At 44.9% G+C, this 21,786-nt stretch overlaps 1 protein-coding gene across 1 annotated transcript in view; it reads left to right on the forward strand.

The window, feature by feature from the left end:
• exoc4 (exocyst complex component 4) overlaps positions 1-21,786 on the forward strand; it is a 165,092-nt gene that overhangs the window by 75,587 nt on the left and 67,719 nt on the right. The window contains exon 11 of the mRNA XM_083757731.1: positions 530-626. Coding sequence (XP_083613857.1) covers positions 530-626 — 97 coding nt within the window. The remainder of the gene's footprint in view (positions 1-529; positions 627-21,786) is intronic.

Genomic DNA, 21,786 nt, shown 5'->3' on the forward strand with positions numbered 1-21,786 from the left:
TCAAGGTGCACTGTGTGTGAAGTTTGCATACACCGTTACGATTTAAACTCCTTACCATAGGGGGCGGTAGGTGGCCAGTGCCAGAGAAATGCAGGAAATAAGCAGATACGAAGAGCTTTTGTTGTTATGTTTGAACCGGAAGTGTTAATCTTCCATCTTCTACGAAGGGTCACGGCTAGCGAGCGATCCATTGATATGGTTGGCGCAACTTGGCGGGGCTCGAGTTAATGGTTTATTAAGCTCCGAACATCGTACTTTATCCCATTATGAGCCCTAAAGTTACTAAAGAGGAGTTAATTGTTATGGTTCTCAGCTGGAACGCTTACTGTATAGTCAGTCTGTTCCCCGCACAGACTGACCCACACTCATTTTGGTGCAAAATGAAATGCACACACCGACAAGCACACCCAAACACACACTGGCATGAGCGTATGTATCCGTGTTGCGCCTGTCATGTCTGATCCAGTCGTCTCATTAACGTCTACCCCGCTCCTGTTCTTCTCGCTGTCCGTCTGTGTGTTTTTGGCAGGCGGAGCCGACGACAACCTGATCGAAGGAGGGGAGATGAAGTTTGTGTGCAAGCCAGGAGCCAGGAACATCACTGTGATCTTCCAGCCTCTTCTCAGGTACAGAACAACCAACCTCCCACTCCCCGCACACACACACACACACACGCACACGCACACACTCTTTCTTGAGGTTTTGCGAAACATTTCCTTACAGCAGAAAACTTATGTCTCAAAGTGTTTCTGTGTTGAACTTTCCACCCTGGTGTCCAGTCCCCTCTCGGCACTTTCTTGATGTCAGAGTTGTTGTTATTTGGAGCTACTGCTGCATTGAATTCATGTAAAGTGGAGACAAATAGACACTTTTTTGCTGCCCACATCAGAGGATTGGAGTGCACTCCTCCATTGTACCGTGTGTGTGTGTGTGTGTGTGTGTGTGTGTGTGTGCGCATAACTTACTCACGCAGTTCCCATAAGTAGGCTAGTTCTTCTGACAGTAACGGCTGTCAGAAGGACACAAACACACACACCACTTCCATTCAGTATGTTCCCTTAAACCAGGGTATTGTTCCGTCATGTCGAATCCCCCGTCCGTCAAAAAGACGGACACGCCAGACACTGACCATACACGAACGCTGGGACATGATGACTCAATACCAGTAAATTGTTGACTAATCTGATTACGCGTCCTCTTAGATGGGGCCACCTATCGATCGCAACCCTTTTAAAAGTTTCACATAAACGTCTTTACATCACAGCGGCGGGATGACGTAATATCGTAATATGCCTCTAGACTGTTTTCCTGTTGCTTTCCCCCCCTCCCCCTTTCTCCTTGACATGGGGGGATGTTTAAATTGGGATTTAGTGACACCCCACTTTAAACTCTGATTGTGTTCTCCATTACATTCTAGCATACCGAGGAGTTGCCTCTAGCGGTAATACTGCGTGTCTGGCTGGCTCTCTGTGTAGCCGCGAGGCCCCAGTAGGCTGGTAGAAATCTAATAGTAAAGACTGATAATTAGATTGGCCCCGCATGCAGCGATACATCACACTCTGGGATCCATTAAACACTCAGTTTTCTGTGTTGCTGCTCAAGTACACAAATGCAGGGCCTGGACCGGGAGTTCTCCCCCCGTTGCATTAAGACGTGATGAATGTGGCTTTATGTTGCCTTGTGTTTCGTCAGTGTCATTTTCCGACCCCTCTTAAAAAAGAACCGGCCATTTCCTGGATTCAGATGTCTTGATGCTTTTAGAGTCTGCGTGCGTCCACGTGCCTATTTCCTCCATAGATGATGATCATTGGGTGCTATACGGATATGTTCTGTCTTCCAAAAACACTCCTTATTGTCATACATATTGTATGTCCACCAGAAGACTTGTTCCAGGAAAAAGGCAACACAGTAGAGTCAGTTCTGGCAGCTCCCAACAAATAAAAGTTGTAATGAAATAATGACAGTCAGTGGTTAAACTTTGCGTGTGTGTGTGTGTGTGTGTGTGGGGGGGGGGGGATTCCCTGTGTGGGTAATTTTAGGGTTAGTAATGTTGGGATATTGGTACGTCGGACTAACGCTAAGCACCCATTGCCTGCGTGCGTGCATGTGTCATGCTCAATATCAAAATTACATTACAATCACGCAGTAATATTTCTTTCATAACGAGAACAAATATACTAGCTGTTTTATTTCTGTTTTCTGGCCAGAAAGCAACCCCCCCCCCCCTCCCACACACACACACACACACACACACCCCAACAAAACAAGCTAAAAGATACAAAGTATGATTTGATAGTAATTAGATTGTGGAGTAATGCATTTAGTCTCCAGTCAAAGCATTATATTTGTGTCTATAACGTTGACGCAGTGTTGCCATAATCCTCACTGTACTGCTTCCTCCAGTGCACTTAACACTACATCCTTCACAGCTGCTAAAGGTCGTTGCTGTCGGGGCAGAAACCTCTTAATTCCATCTTTTGTGTTTCTTTCATACACTAACGCCCTTGACCACACTGCTGCTACAGCGTCACACAAACGCATCAACAGTAGCAGATACGCAAGCTTTCGCGCCGCGTTTCGACCTCGTCGATCTGCTGCTTTTGCTATGTTAGAATTTGAATCTTGAAAAGTAAAGCATCTGAAAGTGAAAAAGTGGTTAGGTGTGTTTTTAACATAAATACTGTATTGGAGCTATTAGAAGTAACAAGAGTTTGTGAACTAAATTAGGACTACAATGGAACACAGGTTCTTTCTTCGTTCCATCTCCGTTCCATCTCCTGAAAAGAAACTATTGTTTAGGTTAGGACGTACAAGGTTTCCACCCAACGGAGACCATATTGATTTTCTCTTCTGTAAACCTCCGGTTGGTGTGAAGGGAAAAAAAAGTAGCTTCACTCGGGTATCAACAACACACACAATGTTCAGATCAATACCTCGGCATCACGACGTACGTGTGTGTGTATGCGTGTGTTTTATGGTGGTGGTTATATATGATTTTCATTGTTCTCTCACTCAACGGTAAACAAACCAACATACAGTATAAGTGTTAAAGGAGTTGTTCGCCCAAACAATGACTTATTTTCTATCAATTGCACACCCCATGGAGCTGATGATGACCGGTGGAGTCGCTAGGAGACTCCATGACCTTGCATTTGAGTGCTACCACTGAGTCTCCTACCACAGTCTCCTACCACAGTCTCCTACCACAGTCTCCTACCACTGTCTCCTACCACTGTCTCCTACCACAGTATCCTACCACAGTCTCCTACCACTGTCTCCTACCACTGTCTCCTACCACAGTCTCCTACCACAGTCTCCTACCACAGTCTCCTACCACAGTCTCCTACCACTGTCTCCTACCACAGTCTCCTACCACAGTCTCCTACCACAGTCTCCTACCACTGTCTCCTACCACTGTCTCCTACCACAGTCTCCTACCACAGTCTCCTACCACAGTCTCCTACCACTGTCTCCTACCACTGTCTCCTACCACAGTCTCCTACCACAGTCTCCTACCACTGTCTCCTACCACAGTCTCCTACCACAGTCTCCTACCACAGTCTCCTACCACAGTCTCCTACCACTGTCTCCTACCACTGTCTCCTACCACTGTCTCCTACCACAGTCTCCTACCACAGTCTCCTACCACAGTCTCCTACCACTGTCTCCTACCACTGTCTCCTACCACAGTCTCCTACCACAGTCTCCTACCACTGTCTCCTACCACAGTCTCCTACCACAGTCTCCTACCACTGTCCTACCACAGTCTCCTACCACTGTCTCCTACCACAGTCTCCTACCACAGTCTCCTACCACAGTCTCCTACCAGTCTCCTACCACTGTCTCCTACCACAGTCTCCTACCACAGTCTCCTACCAGTCTCCTACCACAGTCTCCTACCACAGTCTCCGCCCGTTATCAAATTATTGGCTTAGGAATGTGACAGAAACAAACCTAATCTCCATGAATTCAAGGCTTTATGGGGTGTGTAATTGGTAGAAAATGTCTCATTTTGTGGGTGAACTACGCCTTTTAATGTCTGGATGGGTTGGTCACAGTTCGCAGGCTCCGGGTATCTGCATTCTGCACCTTTTCTAAAATGCCAATTTAACGACGTTAAAGATGTGCGTGCACACGTCTGTGTGCGACTGTGTGTGTGTGTGTGTGTATGCGTGCGCTGTGCATGCGTGCGAAAGAGAGAAAGTCTGGTAACTTTATACTTTATCTGAATAGTTCACACGTTTTGAGCTTGTAGGTCTGCTATTTCCACAGTTTTTTTTTATGTTTGAAAATATATTAAACTGATATCAAAATAAATGTGTTTAATATTTTGTATACTTTTGCAACATTTTAAAATGCACAACGCATCGTCATTGCGACATATTGTGAGCTTGTAGATCGGCTACTGTATTTCCACTGTTTTTGGACATGTACGAAACTGTATGAACATTTTCATTCAAGATAATTGTGATTATCTCATAATAATGAGATTATCATATTATGATTGCAATTAGACGATTTATGGAATGCCATTATGGCAATAAACTGAAGTTGGACCATCACACAAGACGGTCAATATGCTGTCGGGCAGAAAGCTTACATTCTCTATTTCATATTTTTTATGTTTTAATGTCCCATTTTATATTAATGGCCTGTATTATAATTTATTAATCTGCCCTATTTTAGACTTGTGTGTCATGTGACAGTATTGCCAGAAGTAGTAAAATATATCCAAGCTCATAGACACATTTTGCGATATTTTCAGCTATTAGAAAAGGGAAACATAAATCACCTCTGACATCCCAAAAATAGAGATACTAGGTTGAAAGTGTCAGTGGTGGAAAGTAATTAAGTACATTTACTTGACGAAGACCCGAAGGTGTCGAAACGTTGGGTCCTTCTCCATGAAATTAAAATGTGGAGCTCAAGACGAACTACATCTCCTTTCATCTGTACGTATTTTGGTTCAGCAACAGTATCATTTTTTGGGATGTGCGTGCTTTCCTGCTGGATCCTTTTCCTGTGTTTAGTCACTGCCAGCCTTTTTTTCATATTTGCTTACCTTTTAAGTAGTCACAGAATATTCATATTCACTACGATCACGTCCCGGAATGTGCTCGCGCATGCTTAGACTACTGTTATAATTACGATCTTCTCTGGCTCTTTTCCTCGAACACTACGTTGCTGTCCGTTGTGCTGATCAGACATCCGATGTTTGGATTTGATTTCTGATTTTTCGGGACGGGAAAATGAATGACTTGATCGACCCTTAATGACTTGATCGACCCTTAGCAATGAAGTTGCACTGCGACGCTTTGTGAGCTTTATAGAACGTCTGTTTTCGGCTAATGTGCGCAGTCTGCGCACACAACACGCACGCACGCACGCACGCACGCACTGCTGTTCTTTCCTCTCTTATTCAGGAGGAGTTTGCTCAGTAACCCCCCCCCCCCCCCCCCCCTCACCTCCACCTCCTAAAGAATTCAGAGCTGGGAATTACAGAGCAGCTCCAAGAGAGGGATTTTACACTGGAAAGGTCAGAGAGAGAAAGACTTCCAGAAAGAAAAGGGGAGGCAGGGGAGAAGAGAACAGATGGGAGGATCAAAAGAAAAGAAAGTAAAATAAAAGAAAGATATCAGGAGAGCAGTGGAGGTGGAGATAACAGAATACTGCTGCAACTAAGCCACTATTTTCTTTTCTGCAATTATTTGGTTGGTTGATTACTTTTTCGATTAGTCAGTAATTTAGTTTTTTATACTGATGTGTGTGTGCCTCAGAGGCAGAAACCTTGTATCTCAAATGTTTTTATGTTTCGTTTTTTTGCTTTTGTTTTGTTTTTAGTTTCATTGATGAAAGAAATTCTTAATTCAATGCCTTTCTTCATCACAGAAGGGGTGCACAAACATCGTGAAACTGTACAGCGGCACACAAAATAATCGAAAGTAGCAGATCTACAAGCTTGAAACTTGACGTGAAGCTACACGTCTTGAGCATTTTGAGTTTGTAGATGATGTTTCCACCCATCAGATGATATATAGACGCGCACGCCACACACACACACACACACACACACACACACACACACACACACACACACACTCACACACTCGCACACACACACACACACACACACACACACACACACACCTGGTATTGTGCAGGGGATTAGGCAGGCTGTTGAGGGGGTCTTTTTCGGAGACTATATAAAAAGTGGATAAACCGGTGGATTGTGCTGATCCATCCCATAATGGAATCAGTGGCTGTCTCCCTGGCAACAGGGGCTCTTCTTATGAAGTCCACTCTGAATGCACTGATGGGTGAAGTTCTCACATGCACTTCTATTTATTTATTTGACATGTTTGGGGTCATTTTTAACGTCCACTCAGGGTGACAGAAACACAGAAGTCTGAATGTTTGAAGGTGAAGTAGCCTAGTATCCACAGTACTTATACTGTAAATATACTGAATGTCCCCCAAGGGTTGTCCATCCACGCTGGCTTGGGGGACCCATAGGACACGGGGTAGTGTCCTGGCAAGATCCCAATGAGATTAGAAAGAGAGACTCTGTGTGTGTGTGTGCGCGACGCGTGCGCACACACACACACACACACACACCACACAATGCAAATTCAATTGTGTATCAGAACACATGTGTGTGTGTGTGTGTGTGTGTGTGTGTGTGTGTGTGTGCGCCACATTCACACAACGCAGGCCTTTGAAGTCGGTGCCAGACGTCCAGGTCAGCGTTGCACAACAGATGTTCGCATGCTGTTCACTTCTAATGCCACACGCATGCACGCACATAGACACACGCATCACCATGCACACACACGCACGCACACACACACACACACACACACACAGACTATGCAGCGAGCGATTGTCCTTGATTGACTGTATTCAATTGTGATTAACCTACTATTTACTGTATTTAGATGTGTGAATGAATGTGCATGCGGACGTGTGCGTTTATACGCAAATGTGACAGCTGATAATAAAGTAATATTGTGCCGATGTGTGCGTGCATCAATCATGTGCACATGTGTGTGCATAGGCGCACACGTGTGTCCGTTATTAGCAGCAGTTGAATGAACGTGAGACTCTGTAGCTTTCTTTTAAAAAGAGTAATAATTGAAGGCAGCCTGCCGGTTGGTTGCTATGAGAGGAGCTAACTTTGACACAGAATGTCCTTTAAGCTGTTGCTAAGAACACAGTTCCTAATATCTCCCACTCTGCTCAGTGGTTCTCAACTTGTGGGTTAAGGGTCCCCATGTTATGTTTTGGGCGTGTGCGTGTGTGTGTGTGTGTGTGTATTACCTTAATGTGCAACATTGTTTGCTCACTCAACAGTAAACAAACCAACCCAGTAAGTGCATACGGGGCGTTTAATACCTCCTAAAATGAAAAATACTAACACGACCAAATTTGATGTCAAATCAAACCAACACACTATTCTATAAAAAGTGGTCAAATACATATTGGCCAAATTATTACCTAAGAACTGATTTGAAACACTTACACATCTAGTTCTGTTCGGCTATGTTCACAATATCTCTGTGTGGAACAGGCATTAAATGTAACGATTCCAAGTGCTTGTCAGTGTGTGGGGGGTCCCCAGTCCAAATATGATTGTTTTTGCTTTAAGGGTGGGAGGAAAACCCTGTAGATTGTCCACTCTCCTCCTGTCCTTCAGAGTCTAAACGTCAAGGTGAAGACAGATGGATGGTCTTATCTCCTCCTTCCTTTAAATTCAGTCTTTGTCCTTTACTTCTCTCCTCTCCTCTCCTCTCCCTGCATCCTTTCCGTTGTTCCCCTGACGACATGAAGCTGCCACTCCGTGTTACTGTCAGTTGAGCGGGCGCGGCGCCGGCATCCCCCACATCACAGCCAGGCCTTTGATTGGCCCGGGTTAGCCTTTCCAGGTCGACGAGCCGCTGCCTGATAATAACCTTGTTTGATTGCTGGAGTGGAGATGTAATTGATTGATCCGCTCGCCGTGTCTGTCGGCGGGCGCAGGGGCCGGGGCTTCAGGCGCAGAAAACCCAGGCATGTGTGGGTGGGAGGTGGGAACCGGTGATTCGCCCAGGCATAGCACTTGATAACTATGCACACGCGACCGTGTGCTCATGTACCCACACACACACACACACACACATACACACACACAAGTTATCAGTCGCCAGGACTGATTTCCAGTCGTGGCAAAATTGATTTCAGACAGATTTCCGATAATAGCCGACCTGTGAGCACCACAAGGCGTGGCACTGTGAGCTTGAAGGTTATTTGTTTGTTTATTTATTTATTTCTCGGCAAACTAACAATAGAATGTTCAGATGCATCCTCCATATAACCCTAATGGTCTCAGATTTTTCATATTGGGAATGGGAATGATAAAAGTCGGGAACGCAAGCTCCACCCGCTTATGTAATGCATGATGTACCCATTGCAGCCATTACCAGAGTGTCTGTCTGTCTGTCTGTGTTTGTGTCACTTTTATGGCCATATATGGAGATCCCTGACATCCTACCAATATTGCATGCAGTAATAATCCACCATAGTTGTCAGTCATTAGCCTTTCCCTGTAAAATCACGCCCGCTGTATACATAAAAAGAGTGCCCGGGACAGACTACATTTGAAATACCTTTGTTGAGACTTAAATCTACCGTCAGAGATAGCCTCGGAGTCCCAGGCGATATAGTTTGAAAAGAAAAAAAGCAATCCGTCAGAGAGACTCACAGTGGTGCTTCAGAATAAGAAGGTGTGCTTCTCAGGACAACATCAAATGGCAGAAGTTTTAGCTGCCTGTTAACTTCAAATTGCCCACTTGTGAGTTCAGAAGCTGCTGTGCACGCAGGGCCTTCTCAGAGTGACGCTGCTCTGTTTTCATTACAGTTGAGTTTAACACGACCTCAGCTCCCATTTAGTCAGTGATTAAACGGCACTTACACCCAGGTAATTACTGTTCCTCCTCACCGGAGTCCAGTGCTCTCCTGTCAGAGGGGGCGATATATATTCTGCCAAGAGACGGAAATTATTATTGTGCAGCTTTCGTAGAAAAACTTGTGAATTGCTGTGGCTCTTGGCGGTGGCTTGTAGAATACGTTAGAGGATGCAACTTTTCAAAACATCCCCTCAAAAGCCCCTGTTCCTCCTCCTCCTCGACAACGTTAGCTGCTCTGCAGTCCCTTTACAATCAATTTTAGTCTTTAGCTAGTCAGCCTTTCTGCGGTATAGACTCAAACTTGCTGACCGGCACACCATGAAAGTTCTCTCTGACGCAACGCAGGGGGGTTTACTGTAGCAGCTAAGCATGGAGGAGAGGAAGAGGAGAGGAGTTTGACTTTTCCACTGGCTTCATACTCGGACACAGACAGTGTGCAGCCAGTGTCTTTAACATGACGGGGATCATGGAGATAGCGGCTCCTCGCCTGCCCTCTCCTTTCTGCTCCCAAGGTTGCCATTTGTTCCCTTAATTCTACCAGCTGGTATTAATTAAATTGAGAGGAGAGGGGACAAAAGGATTGTGTGTGTGTGTGTGTGTGTGTGTGTGTGTGTGTGTGTGTGTGTGTGTGTGTGTGTGTGTGTGTGTGTGTGTGTGTGTGTGTGTGTGTGTGTGTGTGTGTGTGTGTGTGTGTGTGTGTGTGTGTGTGTGTGTGTGTGTGTGTGTGTGTGTGTGTGTGTGTGTGTGTGTGTGTGGTTCACACTCATAGAAACACACAATTGCAAGCTTTTCACCAACTCCAATTATTATGATTCATATTTTTGTATTTAGCTCCAATTTGTCTCTCATAACCGCTCTGCTTTCTCAGCCAGCTGTGAGCAGAATCAAGTGGAGACATTCTCTCTGTGAGGATAATTATCCATCTGCAAAAAGACCAAAACCACTGATTAGGAGATCAACAAACACTGCTTTCGGAAGGAGTTGGGAGAAGCTTTAATGAGGTTTAACGACTTTGCTGACTCGCCGTTGTCTGGAAAACTGTTCCCAGAGAAAGTGTGCAGGTTATTTTCTGCCACATACGCTGTCGGGCAGAAACCTCTTATCTCCATATTTGTGGGTTTTTTTCCCTTAACACTGGCCTACTTGATTATACTACACGTCACACCAAAGCATAGCAGATCTGCAAGATCAAAGCGCAGCACAGAGTGACACAGTTTGAGCTTGTAGATCTGCTACTTTTGCTATTAATTTATTTTTAATCCTGAAAATAAGTTTTGTCAAGAGCACACACAGTTATGTACTGTAACTTCATGGTGAACTGCCTCATACCAATGTCATTCAAGTTATTGACACAGAAGTGCACCTTCTCAAGCAAACTTGAGCAACGAGAGGCACCCCAAGCAAGCTCAACCGAGCCAAGCGCTGCAAAGTCTCCTTGAGCCGACCGACTCAGTGCTCTCCAAGTTATCTTCCCTACAGGGGACAGTACCGTAAATTCTGTGAACTGGTCAAACTTAGCCCAGTTGCTTCTTTTGGGCTTGTTTTCATAGACCTGGCCGGTCATAATTTCACCCCCCTCCCTATCTAAGTATTGAACAGTTTTAGGATGTTGATATTCATATTGTTCATCATCATTAGGACCCAAAAAACACCTTAGACCTTAGTGTCTATTTCAAACAGTTTTGAAATAGACAAGTGTTTTTTACTGGGGCAGGATGTCTGTCATAATTTCACCCCCCTCCGTGTTGAAGTATTGGACAGTATAAAGATGTCCATATTAATTTTGTATTAATCTTTACAGACCCAAATCATACCCTAGAAAGCGTGTCTATTTCTATTTCAAATAAGTGGTTTAGGTAATATTATAATACTTGACATTAATAAGTCAGTATAATAAGCTTTATAATGTGTTATGATAAAGGTTATCATTATTTATTATTTATTTATTTTAGTACTTTTTTTGCGTAAACATGGAATACATAGCAAGTTATGAAGTATTATAAAACTTGATATTATAAGTCATTATAATAAAGTTTATAATAATGTGTTATGATTAAGCTTATAAAGTATAATGATTATTTACCAGCGCTTATAAATATAATTATACATGTTCATCAGAAGATTATAATATATTATAATTCATATTCATAATGCGTTAGTTATAAATTTGGGATGCATAGCAAGTGTTACCTTGTGTTTTTATGGAATTATCTGTATATGTAAAGAGAAAAAATAAAGAGATGATTCTTTATGGAATTCTCTCTTTATGGATACAGTGCGTTGCCAGGGCAGACACTGTGCTATTCAATATTCCTCCAGTCTTCATTTACACTTGACACCTGAGCTCACTCTGTCTCCCATCATGGGAAACGGGGCGGGGTAGAAAGAGATTCTGTGCAGAGCGTGTGCGTGCGTGCGTGCGTGTGTGTGTGTGCGTGTGATTTGTGCATGCGTACATTCTTGTAAATACCCTGCCCCCCCCCCCCCCCCCTCCTCCTCAATCAGCCTCATTAGGTGCGCAGTAGGCTACATGTGAGTGCAGAGTGTCACCTTATTTGGTCACGATGTGTGTGAAGGTGGATGGGGACACTTTGGATGTCGGATGCTAATCTGCTGCAGAATCTCTGCAGAAGGCTATCGTAGCAGTCGGGCAGAAACCTCTCATCTCCATATTCTAACTAATTCTAGTTTGTTTTTCTTCAAATTAACCCTGCTTGATCATACTACAGCAAGCCTGCAGATCTGCTGCCTTTGAACTTGAATCCTGAAATGTTACAGTTTTGGACATTTCCACCCGACACAGACGATAATGACGTCCGCCAACACGGGAGGCATACTTTGGTTAGACAGCATTGGTCCGACTGGATTTAGGTTGGTGAGGGGTGCGCTAAAACGACCGGATTAAGGTTGGTGAGGGGTGCGCTAAAACGACCGGATTAAGGTTGGTGAGGGGGGCGCTAAAACGACCGGATTAAGGTTGGTGAGGGGTGCGCTAAAACGACCGGATTAAGGTTGGTGAGGGGGGCGCTAAAACGACCGGATTAAGGTTGGTGAGGGGTGCGCTAAAACGACCGGATTAAGGTTGGTGAGGGGTGCGTTAAAACGACCGGATTTAGGTTGGTGAGGGGGGCATTAAAACGACCGGATTTAGGTTGGTGAGGGGGGCGTTAAAACGACTGGATTAAGGTTGGTGAGGGGTGCGCTAAAACGACCAGATTAAGGTTGGTGAGGGGTGCGTTAAAACGACCGGATTTAGGTTGGTGAGGGGGGCATTAAAACGACCGGATTTAGGTTGGTGAGGGGGGCGTTAAAACGACTGGATTAAGGTTGGTGAGGGGTGCGCTAAAACGACCGGATTAAGGTTGGTGAGGGGTGCGTTAAAACGACCGGATTTAGGTTGGTGAGGGGGGCATTAAAACGACCGGATTTAGGTTGGTGAGGGGTGCGTTAAGACGACCGGATTAAGGTTGGTGAGGGGTGCGCTAAAACGACCGGATTAAGGTTGGTGAGGGGTGCGTTAAGACGACCGGATTAAGGTTGGTGAGGGGTGCGCTAAAACGACCGGATTTAGGTTGGTGAGGGGGGCGTTAAAACGACCGGATTTAGGTTGGTGAGGGGGGCGTTAAAACGACCGGATTAAGGTTGGTGAGGGGTGCGTTAAACGACCGGATTTAGGGTGGTGAGGGGGGCGTTAAAACGACCGGATTTAGGGTGGTGAGGGGGGCGTTAAAACGACCGGATCTAGGTTGGTGAGGGGGGCGTTAAAACGACCGGATTTAGGTTGGTGAGGGGGGCGTTAAAACGACTGGATTAAGGTTGGTGAGGGGGGCGCTAAAACGACCGGATTAAGGTTGGTGAGGGGGGCGTTAAAACGACCGGATTAAGGTTGGTGAGGGGGGCGTTAAAACGACCGGATTAAGGTTGGTGAGGGTTGCGTTAAACGACCGGATTTAGGGTGGTGAGGGGGGCGTTAAAACGACCGGATTTAGGGTGGTGAGGGGGGCGTTAAAACGACCGGATCTAGGTTGGTGAGGGGGGGCGTTAAAACGACCGGATTTAGGTTGGTGAGGGGGGCATTAAAACGACCGGATTAAGGTTGGTGAGGGGGGGCGTTAAAACGACCGGATTAAGGTTGGTGAGGGGGGCGTTAAAACGACTGGATTAAGGTTGGTGAGGGGTGCGTTAAAACGACCGGATTTAGGTTGGTGAGGGGGGCGTTAAAACGACTGGATTAAGGTTGGTGAGGGGGGCATTAAAAAGACCGGATTTAGGTTGGTGAGGGGGGCGTTAAAACGACTGGATTAAGGTTGGTGAGGGGTGCGCTAAAACGACCGGATTAAGGTTGGTGAGGGGTGCGTTAAAACGACCGGATTTAGGTTGGTGAGGGGTGCGCTAAAACGACCGGATTAAGGTTGGTGAGGGGTGCGTTAAAACGACCGGATTTAGGTTTGTGAGGGGGGCATTAAAAAGACCGGATTTAGGTTGGTGAGGGGGGCGTTAAAACGACTGGATTAAGGTTGGTGAGGGTTGCGTTAAACGACCGGATTTAGGGTGGTGCGTTAAAACGACCGGATTAAGGTTGGTGAGGGGTGCTTTAAGGGTTGGGAGAGGGTTAGGTTTAGGTGTATCATATAATTGTCCAGCAGAAGACTGACGCATGAGCTTGAGTTTATTCATGTATCCCTCACAAGGTTTCAGCCTCGCACGTCCTCTGACTCCTCTCCCTCAGTCCATCTCATTCAGAAAATCCACACGTCTCTTACAGTCACTTCGTGTAGTCATTTCTGAGCAGGAATAAACAGAAAGGAGGTGTCATTCAACCCCCCATAAACCAGTGCTTTGTTTATGCAGGTGGATTAGGATATGATGGAGTAGTATTTACGAGAACAAAGCACTGACACACGGAGATAGGAGGTTTCTGGCCGTACAGGAGGGTAGAGAACGTATGTGAGAGAGAGAAATAAAGGGATAAGTACAGAGCAATTCAAAGGAGAAATAAAACTGCATTAAGATCAGGCCTTCAGATTCCATTGTTACACGGAGCGACACAGCCAGTGGCACCCTGTGATTGTTAACCTACAGCTAAGTATGTAGAGGACATTACTGTGTGTGTGTGTGCGTGTGTGTGTGTGCGCGTGACATCGAATCCATTTCATGCGTCAAAACTTCTCGTCACTGCAGAGTGGGTCCTACACAAACACTACGAAACCCACTCCCTCGTGTCACACACATACACACACGCACATATGAACACTCAAAATACACAGTATATATGGATGCTGGCCTTGGCTTGTTGATTGAATAAAGCTCCATATTCACACTCGAGGAACACAGACACATGCTGCATGCATGTGCGCGTGCGCACACACACACACACACACACACACAACCGCACTCTGCTCGGCAACAGTACTTCCCTTTTATCTCCCACCCCACACATATAGAAAATCGCTCCCTCAATATGATACCGTCTCTGTTGGGTGGAAACCTCGTATGTCCAAAAAACGTTCCTGCTGAGGATTCAAATTCAAAAACATCAAACGTACGGTAGCAGATCGACGAGCTAGAAACGAGTCGCCTCACTCGCCTGGCGCCGCATTTCGACCTTGCAGATCTGCTACTCGTGTGACGCAGTAGTATGATCAAGTAGGCCAACAGGGCGTTCATTTACAGTGAAACCCCCCCCCCCACACAAAAAGCTAGAATATGGAGATAAGAGGTTTCTGCCCGAGAACAATGATATGAATGTATCACAGATGCTCTGCCTCCAGTACCTAATATCCTGATATCTTTATCTACCAAATAAAATAAAAAAGAACACACAGTGATCCCCCGCATTGAGCCATAACTGCAGCACAGAGCCAAGCGTCATATAGTTAGCATTTTGAAACCCGCGGGTGGGAATAAATAGCACAGATAAAGACTCAAGCTCTAATCCATTAAGACCTGAGGCCCGACTATACAATAATAACTTCTAAATCAGTACTTCTCACACTTAAAATATATATATTTTAAGTAAAAAAAAGCAGATGTAAAGCTCGCAGATCTTGTACGTCTGCTATTTTTTAAAAGCCAACGCTATGAAATCTAAAATGACACTGTCCCGGGTTTTAACAGGCTAATGTGCTCAAATCCATTAGAAATGTCATATTCACACTTAGTAGAAATCACATTACAACCTGACACGCCACTAATGTCATTTCTCTCACACACACACACACACACGCGCACACAAACACACACAGACACATTTTATTTTATTGTGTTATTATTATTATCATTGTATTCTCCACCAGCATCGGCTGCCGGGGTGAGACACCGACATCAAGCATAATGGACCCTATTTTTCCATTCTCGAACCCCCCCCCCCCCCCCCCCCTCCACACACACACACACCAAGCTTCTATCCGCCTCTTCGTTTCTCTCTCCCTCTCTCTCTCTCTCCCACCCACCACCCTCCCTGGTCCAGCCTGTCATTGTGTCATCATGGTATCCATTGGTCCAGCCTGTCATTGTGTCATCATGGTATCCATTGGTCCAGCCAGACATTGTTTCATCATGGTATCCATTGCTAGAGGTGGGTGATGTAATGAGTTTAACTCATAGAGTATTAAAAGGATAGAGACTGAACTGGCGCGAAGCTCCGCCCCCTCCGCTATTCATGTCAGTGGAAGTTGCTCAGTGGCGTTTTGAAGCCGCCGGAGGGACCGTCTATTTCCGCCTTTTTGGGCGCATTTCCGCATTTGACCTCCAAAATTTGGAGGTCAAATGCGGAAGTGCAACCGAGCGCTCAATGTTAAAGCCCAGCTGCACGCGGTTTCCTCGTCATGAATCCACGGGTCCGCCTGCAGTCCTTCCTCTTACCACTAGGGCCCAGCGCTTCAACGTTGGAGTGCCTAGCTGGCCCCTTGGTTTAACTGAATAGTGGTAGAGGAACAGTTACTTCCTGTTCCCAAGCTCACAGTTACACTCATCCATTATTTTCTTACGGATTATTCTATTGCTTTTTTGCACCATTCAACTAATTGAAAAATAAAATACTTCAATAAATCGCTATGGGGGGAAACAATTTTTTTTTAATTAATTGATTAGCCCAATGAAATGTAACTTTACTCTTCTAGCCGGATTGGAACTCTTTGTGTTAATAAAGCCTGCCTAGTAGTGCCTACTTGCTCAAGGGCCATCAGGTCAAAATCCATGATGTCACATCCTGTGTCTAGGATGTCCTTTGACACAATCTATCTAAATGTCTCAATAGAAGAGCAGAGAGACAAAATACAACCACCCCAATTGTATTAAGTTAGATTGTGTATTGTATTGTATTAACATACAGATTGTGTAAGTTATGTAAGGTATAATATCTGGCTAACCACCTCAGCTTCGCCTCGGTGGTTAAACTCCCTCTGTGAATTATCTCCCGACAATGACCACCTAGCCAGATATTATCCCGTTTATTAAATGGCTACCTAACATGAATTAATAAAGTGTGTGTGTGTGTGTGTGTGTGTGTGTGTGTGTGTGTGTGTGTGTGTGTGTGTGTGTGTGTGTGGCTGTCATGTTGGAAACGGCAGTAAATCAGTGGGGCCCAGCAGGTGCTCAGAGGGTTTGATTAGGCAGCGGTCTGTTATAGAGTGGAGAGGTCTGTTATCAAGAAATAGCACACCGCTGAATTCAGCGATTGACTGATTGTACGAATCAAGCGTACATTGTATTAACATATCATACTCTACCATACAGATTGGACGCAATTACTTAAACAGTGGCATAGTGAGGCTTTAATTACAGGGGGTACAAACATCAAACACATTATAATACTGACATAATAGTCCACTTGCCAGAATGTGAACCCAACCATGTTGAGTACACCAACGTTTTATGTTAGAAATGTTGAGTATGGGTCCCCAGCTGAAACTGCCGGATGCTAACTTGCATATGTTGAGCAATTTTCATAATTGGCATAATATGTGAACATTAACAACCTATAGAAGGCAAAATATTCAAAATGTCATGTGCTGACGTGTCAAACAAGAGGGTTTTCATGATGCTCAATTCATTATGCATATTTATTTTGCTCCAAAGCATTAGTTTTGCAAAAAAATAAAACTCATTGGGCTAAAAACGGCCATGCCCAATTGGGCTGACATCATCACATTTGTGATGACGGCAATGGCTGTTTTTAGCCCAATTTTTGTAATGCTTGGAATGGATTCAGCATCATGAAAACCCCCTAGTTACACTAACATAAAGCATGATGAAATTTTGAATATTTTGCCTTCTATAGGTTGTTAATGGTATGGTCACATATTATAGCATTTAGCATCCGGCAGTTTTTCTAAATGCTGGGGACCCATACTCAACATTTATAACATAAAACCTTGGTATACTCAACATGTCCGGGTTCACAATGGGGCTCTATGGGCTGGCAAGTAGACTACAAGAGTTCTCTGCCTTCCAGCAACAATTGGCCTCCTCTCCTGAATAGTGATTTTAGATATTTATTTACAGTATGTGTTCCTGATAGCGAGTCTTGTGCCGCCGCCTTCTTATCTGGAAATGTCAAAACATCATCAACCTTTCCTAGCGGCCTCATCTTGATCTAAACGCAAGATGCCGTAAAAAGGATCTTTCTCAGGCAAGCACAGTCTTGCGTTTTAAGAAGTGAGTGTGATCACCGCCTCATAAATATGAATTTATTTCCGTGACCTTTCATTTGACAAGAGCCTTGAGAGTATGAGCTTCTTCTCTTTAACCCAGTTAGGCCTGACGTAAAAAAAGAAAGAAAAAAAAGTCTTCTAAATCCTGACAGTTTTCTGAAAAACCCCATGTTTCTATGTCAGTGGTTCTCAAACATATTCATGTCAAGGACATGTATGACATTGGCCGCCGACCCCTATCTGAAAATATGTTGTTCCAGGGACCCTCCCAGTTGCAAAGATTTGAATTAAAAACATGCTCTGTAACAATATATATTAAAATATTTCAGGCACATTTTCACGATTTTTCTAAAAATAGCAGACCTACAAGCTCGTAGGTATGAGCTTGTAGATCTGCTATTTATTATATATTTTTTTATTATATGTTATAATAATATGTTATATTATAGCTAAATTATAACATAATGTTTAAAACACCAAAAGGGGTTCCCGCCCCAAAATGGGTTAACACACACACCCTGCTTGCTGACTGTATAGCACTCCATCCTCTGGCAGCTCTCAAACCCTGTGACCTTTCAATCAGATGAGGGTCGTCGACCTATATTCTCCAGCTCTTACTTGTAGTACTTCTCATTACCAGCTCAGTGTCCTCGCGGTTAGAGTGTCCGCCCTGAGACTGGGAGGTCAGCGTTTGATATATACTTTATATATATATATATATATATATATATATATATATATATATACAGTATATACATACACACGCCCTACTCTGACCATACTACGGCGTCACACAAGACGCCGTAGTAGTAGCGGATCCCACTGTTGTAGATATGCTACTTCTCTTTGACATCCTTTGAGTGTGTGCGTAAACGCAAACATTGTCCTAACACAAACATTGAATGCCATTGACAATGAATGGCCAGTTTTGAGTGTTTGTCCCGACACAAATATTAATGCCATTGTAAATGAATGGCCAGCTTTGAGTGTTTACGTAAACACGAACATTGCAAAAGTGAGTGAAACGATGGCAGTTTTGGACAATTGAGGTTTCCACCCGACAGAGACGATATTTAGTACAGTAGCCGCGCCCTGGAGGCAGGCTCATTGGCTTTTTTCTTTCCATTCAATTTTTTTTCATGAAAATGTTTCCCCTCCGACTCTCACTAGACCGCGGTCATACAGCCGCTCTGCTACTTACGAGACCCTGACTCAGAATCAGGTCGTTTAGGACTCATTTGGCACCAAGTTGTTCACATGAAGTGCGCGCCCGGAGGGGGCTCTCCCCTCCTTACCTCTCCTCTTCTCTTCTCTTGTCTCCTCCCCTCCCCTCCCCTCCTCTCCCCCTCCTCCCCCCCGTGTTGACTGTGATATATATATACACAGTATAAAGTGCCACTCAGTTGTGATGTCACATGTGTCCATATGTTCATGTACATGAACCACAAACATTTCAGAAGTGAAGCAGCAGCGTGCACTAAAAGGTCACCGTGCACCGTGCTGGCTCAAGGTTGTCCCTGTCCCCTGAGAGCCCTTTCAGGTGGGCACGCACACACACACACACGCACGCACACACACACACGCACTCACACTCACACTCACATTCACACACATCACAGCTCTACAAGAAGCGGACTTGGACAGGCTCTGAAAAGATCAATGAATAATTTAACCCCTAACATCATATTACCCCCAGACAGTAATGTATACAGAAAGGCCTGCAAGGTGTGTGTGTGTGTGTGTGTGTGTGTGTGTGTGTGTGTGTGTGTGTGTGTGTGTGTGTGTGTGTGTGTGTGTGTGTGTGTGTGTGTGTGTGTGTGTGTGTGTGTGTGTGTGTGTGTGTGTGTGTGTGTGTGTGTGTGTGTGTGTGTGTGTGTGTGTGTGTGCCAGCCTATAGGACATTATTCCCACAGGTTGTTTGAGGGTTTCAACAACCTGGGATGCCCAAAGGGCTGACAAAGTACTGTGCTGTCTCTGCTATAATTGGTCATTATTTTGTGAATATAACCTTAACTGTACCTGTAATATTTGTGTCCTTGTATGCACTCCTTTGTGGACATGAATGCATTGTTAAAATGTGTGTGTGCGTCCATACTCGCAGGTTTTGTTTGCATGCTTATGCTTTATTGATTGACTGATGTCTTGATTGGTGCACAATGTGAGGGTGCGGAGAACCTCTGTATCCCGAGTACCGAGGTATGATTTTGCGCACCATGGGAATACTGTATTCCCCCCCCCCCCCAAGAATATGAACGCTGCGGGGGTTGAAGGGGTTTAAACATGTCATAGACCTCCTCACTGTATCACCTGCATCCTCATCGCCGTACGGTAGGTGTGTGTGCAGTCGTTTATATTTTCTTTTAGAGATTTCAATCAGGCGTCACTGGGCGCTCCTCCAGAAGCGTTTCAATTTACTAGCTGCTTGTTCAGGATGGGAACATAGAGGTCTTAATGGAAGCCGTGGCCGGGGGGAGACAGACAGACACGGCCTGTACGTCCTGGAATGAAGCATGCAACGGACAGAGATAACAGGAATGGAAAGAGAGAGTGAGGAGGGGAGGGAGAGAGGAGGGAGGCAGTGGGGGGGAGATAACATGAGGGTTGCAGCTGAGGAGAGGAGAGAGATGGGTTAGGGTTGAAAATGGTTGAAAGGGGATTTAAGAGAAGATGAAGTGTGAGGGCGAATATGATGTGAAATGAATCAATTTCAGTTTGTTTTTGGGGAGTTATAGGTGAGCCAGGGCTCGCCTTTATTACAGTGCAAAAACCAATGCACCCCAACAACACAATATAAAACAATTTAAGATGGCACAAGGCAACATTGTATGGAGGGCCACACTGCTCATAGCCACAATTTTAAAGCAATGTTTCAGCCAGACTGTCTTTGACAGGGATCGATTGGACTCCCTGAAGAAGACCTTTGTGTGGTTTAACCTTTGGTTATGGTACTCGGGTGGCACAGTGGTAACGTGTCTGCCCACCGGTGGATATGGTACTCAGGTGGCACAGTGGTAACGTGCCTGCCCACTGGTGGGTTATAGAAAAAACAACCTCCTGCAGCTACTTTACCACTGCGCCACCCGAATCTCCCGACAAGTGTCACAACACAGACATTTACCTCTGGCCACTGCCAAAGTCATTTGTCCTTCCTCACATCAGTCGCTTCACTTCTTCCTCCCCCCCCCCCCCCCCCATCCCCTATCTCTTATATTATTGACCTCCACTTTGTCTCTTTTTCTTCCAAACCACTCTCCCTTCCATCTCCCTTTGGGGCCTAAAAATGTATATACTCCCGGTGTCCATCTTTGGCTGCGTGCCGCCAGGCAGCCCCCGTGTGTGTGGGAGGTTAAGTGTTTTCTCTCAGTCCTCTGACAGACTGAGAAGTGCCTTCACACCTCCTGCTCCTCCCTCCCGGGAGGGGAGGTCTGATGCTGTGTCACCCAACAGGCTCTGCAAAAGTCTGCGAAACATCTCCTTGAACTCTTGATTCAGAAGTGTGTGTGTGTGTGTGTGTGTGTGTGTGTGTGTGTGTGCGTGTGTGCGTGTGTGCGTGTGCGTGTGCGTGCGTGCGGCTGCATCTATGTTTAGCTGGAGAGTGTTTTATTCAAAGTTAATTACTTTTCAACCTTCTTTGGGGCATGTCATTAAAGGCAAATGTTTAAAACATATTTAAGAGCTTGTAGATTGGAAATTCATCACTTTTCATCAATCATCACACAAGCAACTATATAGTGCTCAATGACTGTCAAGAACGAGCTAAATGAGTTTTGGCCAAATGGCCCAGACCACCAAGAACAAATTGGACGAGTTCTTAGGTTTATTGAATTATGTAAGATCGATATGTTCACTATACCGTCTGCATAGCTCTCCGTTGCTAGGAGATCAATGAACAGGAAACGTTCCGGCAGTGAAAAAGTTTCCCTCTGCCCACTTCAATGTTAACTGGATTCTTTAAATCCATTTATCCCGGATTATTTTGCCAGATTTAGTTTTTGATCAAAACAAGCTTTGTTCGCGGCTCATACCTAAAGAGTCGCTGGTCGCAGTTACAGTTAATGGTCTTCAAAATAAGCTAAGCGTCTGAAGACCTTGGCAGGGAACGGACACAGACAATAAGTGGTTAACATAGATTTTTAATACTGTAACGTAAAGGCTAAACTACTGTATACTATATAGTCTATAACTATATA

This window comes from Protomyctophum parallelum (assembly GCF_964188405.1).
Source record: "Protomyctophum parallelum genome assembly, chromosome: 22".
Classification (NCBI taxonomy): Eukaryota; Metazoa; Chordata; class Actinopteri; order Myctophiformes; family Myctophidae; genus Protomyctophum; species Protomyctophum parallelum.